The sequence below is a fragment of the Vanessa cardui genome, chromosome 15, assembly GCF_905220365.1.
Source record: "Vanessa cardui chromosome 15, ilVanCard2.1, whole genome shotgun sequence".
NCBI classification, from domain to species: Eukaryota; Metazoa; Arthropoda; class Insecta; order Lepidoptera; family Nymphalidae; genus Vanessa; species Vanessa cardui.
The window spans coordinates 11,915,921-11,922,715 of NC_061137.1; the positions used below are offsets into that span (position 1 = coordinate 11,915,921).

Here is a 6,795-nt window from a genome sequence, read left to right on the forward strand (position 1 = left end):
TAGTTCTTATTGCTCTTGTAGCAAGCAATCGCTCTATTCGCTATTCAAAATGGCGACCGTGTGGCGTTCACAGTGCGCGTTTGCACGTTTTTTTGTCGGAAAAACCGGGCGGATCCTGAACAACGCTGCAGATTTGGGTATAAAACTTACACCAGAGTCAATATCGGTAATTATTCAATTATATTTACTCGCGTCGGGCTGTAATGTCGCTTTGACCGCGACATGTGACAGAACTATGGGTGTACACCCTCACAAAAAGCTTTGACCGTATCAAATAATAATATATTTATTTAATATATCTAGTAAAAAAAACTTTAATTCAGCTTTTTCGATTCAAATCTTATTGTTTGTGGTACTTTTTAAAGTGTTATAACTCAGATGGACATTTTATTATAAAATCACGTGGTGCGATTTTGAGGTTATTTTCTAAAATTTTTTTTTTCTTCTTTTACAGGTATCTACCACCAGAAACTATTCTAACTATTCACATTCCCCACTTGTTAAAAAAATCAAAGAACAATATGAATTTGAATTAGAAAAAAATCCTCCTGAATGGGCATATGTAGAACGTCTTTTGCCCTTAGAAACAATTCCTCCAGTACAACCTAAAGAAACGTATCCATCTGGATGGATTCCACCGAAGGAAGAAGCGAAGGATCTACCATATTTTATGCCAAGAACCAAAAATCATGAGTTGCCAATATATTTGGTTATCACACACAAAGGACAGAGAAAAGTATCGATGTTGAGAAAAATAGAAGGTGATATTTGGTTAATGAACGACTTAATCAAAGAACACTTACAAAAAAATTTCAACCGCTACGTTGAAACGAGAGTGCATGAATTAGGTAGATTTATTGAAGTAAAGGGAGATTTTGTAAATTCATTACGACAGTGGGCTTACTCTAAAGGTTTCTAAAAAATAAATTTCTATATAAATGTAGATTGTTAAAAATAAAATTTAAATAGATATTATTGTATTTTATTTATAACTTTAAATTTATGTTTACTCTAACACCTGAAACTCCTTATTTCGTACCTTATTACACTAACAATTACAAAATAAATTGTACTACTCTACTCATTTAACTAAATCCTTAAAGTAAAAATTAAAAGTTAATTATTTTAATTTATAAAATAACTTTTTTTTGTCTCTTTCATTAAAACATTATTCATAATTTAAAGACACATTTTTAATTAATTCAGATTTGATATAAAATTAAATTTCTGAATTTACAAAATAAATAAATATATAATAATAAAATACGTGACGCGTACCTGGTTTGCACAGTGTACGCGGCATGAAGCGTGTTTTGTTCAGCCGCCACTAGGGGCGCTGGCGACGGCGGAAGGTTTTATCTACGTAGCTATATGATATCCGCCCGGAGTTCTATGGGCCTCACCAAGATATTATTTTCGACTCGACTACACTTCTCTTTGTTTAAAACAACTTTTCTACATCTTAGCGTTCCGATTCGATACTTTATCATGCTTTTCAGTTCAACGTGAACATTTGGCGTGAGTTTTAAGAGGTTATTAAATGTTATATAAATTAGGTTAGTTATTCGCGTGATAAATAGCTTGAGAATGTACAAAAGTTATTGAAGTTGTTGTAAATTAGCCGGAATGATTCAGTATCGATGTTTAGAATATGTGCGGTGTTACATAACACAATGAACGTTTATGTGCCTATGTAAATATATTTATCAAGGCCAAGTGCTTTCAGAATATGACGTTGCAATCAATAGCTAAATAATACAGGGTTAAATAAATTATTATGTACGTATTTTTAGCTTTAATTGTATTATATAGAAATGAAAATTATATACTTTAATGAATTTATTAATTATATTAAGTACTTCGGTTTCATTTTGTTAATAACTTTTTACCGTGATTGAATTACATTAGATTTTTATTGCTTCGCTGTAACATCGAATTAGTTAAAAACAATAAATTACGTAATGGAGGAAAAGTTTTGATTTTATTTAGCAGCCCTCGGGTTATTTATTTATTTGCTCAGTTGGAAACTTCGAAATTATTATGTATTTTATAAAACTTTTTTTTGTTATATTCGTACGTAGAAATCTTAATACTAAACTTGAGTACCCGTAAAATGAGTAACGTAACCAGTCAATTAAATCGATTCCATTTTTTTTTAAAATATTTATTTTGTGTTTTCTTCACCTAAATTTTTTACCCGAAATCGATTTCTAAATTAAAAAGTTGACTATTCCATTATATTATGTGCCTATTTTAAAACTCGTTTAATAATGTAATGTTGTTAATTATATGTTAATTGATTAAAACATAATTAGATTTACTTATTTACGCTATCACTCGATTTAATCAAGGTAGAATTATTTATAATCTGCATTTATTTTACAATTTAAAAATAGAATTTAAAACTTTGCTTCAATTTTTTTTCTGGTAACGTGGTTCAAATATGAAAACATAAATACATTTATTACAAGTAGTCTTTTCTTTGTACTTTTGAATCATAATTTTACAAAAACACATTAAACGTAAAGCTGACACCGTTTCGCAATTTATCTAGATTCTACGAAAAACTAGCAATAAACTTAAGTCCAACGAAAAAATAGAATAATATTGTTAATAAAAGCTGACTTTGTAGATATATTTAATAGTTTTAGTCTATTTTAAATAGCACTTAACGAAACAATGTAAATTACTTAAGCGTTATTATATGATACGGATAAACGTAAATATTACATCATATAAACACAGTCAAATACCTACTTAGTTACAAAATTTATTGACCGTATACATTAAACCTTAAGGTAACTTACTGTTGCTTCTATATTAAAAAAAATATATGTAAAAAAGTACAAGAAATTTACGTTTACGTCTACATTTAAAGCTAGTGAAACTACGAAGGGCAACTATTTATATGACAATATTATATATGTATTTAAACCTTCTCCAAAAAGCGCTGCATCATCTGGTATAACTTTTGTGTGTATAGGTTTAGTAGATTTTTCAGTTAAGCATCACAATACGTCTCTTCATTCATCATTATTATTACATAGTATAACAAAGTCGCTTACAGCTGTCAATCCCTATGTATGCTTAGTCCTTCAAAATTGCGCAACGGATTTTGATGCGGTTTTTTAAAAGATAGGCAAATCGAGAGGATTTAGGTTTTTGTATATAATACATAGACAATATACCTAAGAAACACTTATAATTTTAGAAGTTTCTAATGTCATGTCGTTAATAAACAAATTCTGTAATATATTTAGTAACAGTATTGCACCCGTGCGAAGTCGGGCCGGTTCGCTAGGCAATAAATATTCTGAGATAGAATGCAATATATCCGAAGCAAAGTGACATTTCCTTACGACACTCAGACATAAATGGATCAAATGTAGGATTAGTAACGTACCAAGATCACACTCTGATCCTGACCTTTTAGTTCAGTCTATTGTAGTGACGGCACTTACATAATATTAAGTAAACATTAAATGCTTTGAACAAAACAAAACAAGAATTAAATCGAATATTTTATTACTTTTTAAAAATTAGATATATATTTTTAACAAGTGCTGTACTGTATTCAGCCGAACGATGAGTTAAATACATCATAATAAATACTCTTTACTTAATTCCAAAATATATTTCGTAAACTTAGAAATAAGTTATACATAAAAACAATTAATCTGTCTATAATCATTTAACTCAAAGTAAATAGCATTGTATTTCCTTTTTACCTGCTATTGATGGTAAACGAGCAGCTCTATACGTCAAGCTGCAACAAAGTGAGTCATTTGTAAAATATATGAGGTACGTAAGATACTTAAATATATATATGAACGAATTATCATAGATTCGTTGTATATGTTCTTTAAATTTAATTAGTTTAATGGCTTATCATTATATTAATCAGGTATGTTTGTTTATTTGTCATTTTAGATCTGTCTTGCTCATATTTACAGCTTGCAAGTACTTCTAAACCTCCAGTCGGCCATTTCCTTTGCCTTTAGTTTACCCGGAAGAGATCCTTTTTTAGCGATAAGGTTTCTAATATAATTATCATAGTTTATTTTTTTTTTTACAAATAGTTAGTGTAATATTTTTTTTATTGTTATCAAGTAGACCACAGACAAATAATATTATTTATAAAATCATGTTTACCGCGATGTTTAAAGCCTTGTTCGTACATTATTCAAAATTATTATTTTATCTATCAAAATTGAAAATTGATATTAGATATTTTCCAATCAATAGATCGATTAGCAAATACAATTTGGACCGACACTGAGATTTAAATAAATAATTAATAAAAGTATGTTACTAATAATAAGTATTGAAACAAAACAAAATTACTAATAAATAAAAATGCAAACATTGGAAGTTCGCCGTAGTTGATTAGTTTTGTGATTTGAAGTACGACCGAAAGAAATATGTACAAAGTACATAAATAAAAAATTTAACAAAAAGTAAATCCGACTCATTTTTTAGAGTCCTCCGAAGTAAAATGAAATGAAAAAGATTAGACTACTTAAAAGTCGATTTACGATTATATAATGTAGTTATACTTATTATATTCTTTCTAACTAAAAAAAATCATCAAAATCGGTTCATAAATGGCGAAGTAATCGTCGAATTGAGAACACTCCTTTTTTGAAGTCGCTTAAAAATCAGGATTAATTTTAACAATTTTACATACAACCAAAACAATAGGTACGTCTCTGAATCTTACTTGTATAATATTAGACAAGATAAAATAAGATGTTACGATCGTGAGAAAGTAAATTTATCACATAATTAATGCATTTTTACTTTACTTTACTTTACTTTTAGAGATTTTTTTAAATAAACCACGATTACATAATTATATAAACTACACAAAAAGATGAATCGTTTTTTAGTAACATCTAACTGAAAAATCTATTAAACCCATATATACAAAATGTATACCAGAAAACCAAGCGGATTACCAAGAAGTTTTTATTGTATATTTTATTTATTATACAAGCACTTGGTCGTGTTGTATTTCAACCCCTTTAAATTTAGACGTTTGTCATGTTAATGCATATTTAAAAAAAAAACAATGTTACGTTTTTTTTTTATTTTACGCAGAAGTTCTAATCCAATTGTTTCAACCAATAACTTTTTTGTTATATAAGTCATGTATACTTTTAAAAAAGATGTAACATACTGTATCATAGTATATTTATATGTTACGTATTTTGTTAAAAATAGTTGTGTGAACGAAGGGAGGGAAAATCCGGTTTGTCACTTTTCCGGCGAGCGTTTATAAAACTTTCATACAAAGTTTTATAGTAAGAGATTATAATAGGTACCTATAATTTTATATTGTACTACTTTTATTCTATATTATAAATAGTATATGTTCCCATAAAAATGTTTATGAAAGACTTATTTGTATGAAAGAAAATGAAGACGGAAAATAGTATAATAAAAAATAATAATTATATATTGATATAATCCGTAATGTATATCACCGTAAAATTGTAAATACTGTTAGATTATAATCTATCTCGTGAAATTATAAACTGTCGAAAGATTGCGAACGTTTATACAACTTGCAATAAAACATACAATTTCGATAGTTCATAATATTTCGGTGAGGTTATAGTTTTAATATTTTAACTGATATTTACTTTGATGGTTAATCTACTGAAAAATAATGCGTTATATTCTACGTAGTATATGTTACGGTTCGCAATCTTTCGACAGTTCTCAATCTCGCAAGATAGACTTACAATTTTACGGTAACATATATAAATAATATTAATTTTATTAATAATTTTACTAAAAAAGTTTCAGTCATTGAATCCGTAGTTTCGAAGATTTTAGATGTTAGTGGTGCGCGATAATTATTATTTAGGGCAGAAAGATTGTGTTAGTTGATACTGACTTTGTTACCTAAATACTTTTTATTACGCGGGGCTGATAGATAGGGTCACCGAATGTTATGACATCGATATTGAGATGATTTACATAAATTATCTTAGTGAAAATTACATTTCAGACGCTTTAGCGCCATAAGGCTTTGACGGATACGTACTTATATTATACCTCTATAGAAACTATTACTAATTTACTTATACTATATATACTTATATTATATAAACTGTTACTAAATTCTAAAACGTTATATGTAATGAATATAACAGAGAATAACGATAATATTGGCTGAAATATATTATCATTTGCTTATTATAAATCTTAAAAATTTGGTAAAAATTTCGAGGCAAAAACTAATTGAAACTAACAATGATCTAAAATATAATAAAATAAATATTGAATATACTAATTATTTTGTGTTAGAACTTCGTCCAAATTGGTCTGGCTTGGTCCATCCATCATATATTCAACCGTCAAAGAGACTATTATCTATTATACTTAGTATTGTTGTTTCAATTTAAAAGGTACATATAACATATAAGTTCTGTTGGCTAGTGACCCATTGACGAAAATTAATGCCTTAATATAGTTTATTTCTAAGTCTTTGTGTCTTATGTCCCATTTGCTGTCGAAACACTTTGGCCTTGGAGTAATGGAGCAAAAAGCTTAAACAAAAGTAGAACACCTCGTATTATTGCCTCCACTGGTGACAGGAGGGCTGGTTCGTTTGCCCAGAGGATCGGAATTGCGATTCAACGGGGAAGAATGTTAGCAGATTCTAGGCACCATTCCACGTGGCCAAAATTCATAATTGAACTATTGTTTAACTAATATTTGTAATTTTTTAAGCATTATTGTTATCGATTCTTAAGTTATTATTAGTAAAATACAAAACATCCTTTG

General features: G+C 28.3%; 1 protein-coding gene across 1 annotated transcript; it reads left to right on the forward strand.

The window, feature by feature from the left end:
• The first annotated feature begins 3 nt into the window (after positions 1–3).
• Positions 4–955, forward strand: LOC124535607 (probable 39S ribosomal protein L49, mitochondrial). Its single transcript, XM_047111874.1, has 2 exons — positions 4–166; positions 455–955. Exons 1-2 carry the CDS (start codon positions 50–52, stop codon positions 917–919), a joined length of 582 nt encoding a protein of 193 aa, XP_046967830.1. The 5' UTR covers positions 4–49; the 3' UTR covers positions 920–955.
• The last annotated feature ends 5,840 nt before the right edge of the window (positions 956–6,795 follow it).

Bases quoted from the DNA above. Each gene is read 5' to 3' on its own strand.
- LOC124535607 (XM_047111874.1), top strand. From the start codon at position 50: ATGGCGACCGTGTGGCGTTCACAGTGCGCGTTTGCACGTTTTTTTGTC. The intron at 167-454 runs GTAATTATTCAA...CTTCTTTTACAG, and splicing joins TTACACCAGAGTCAATATCG to GTATCTACCACCAGAAACTA.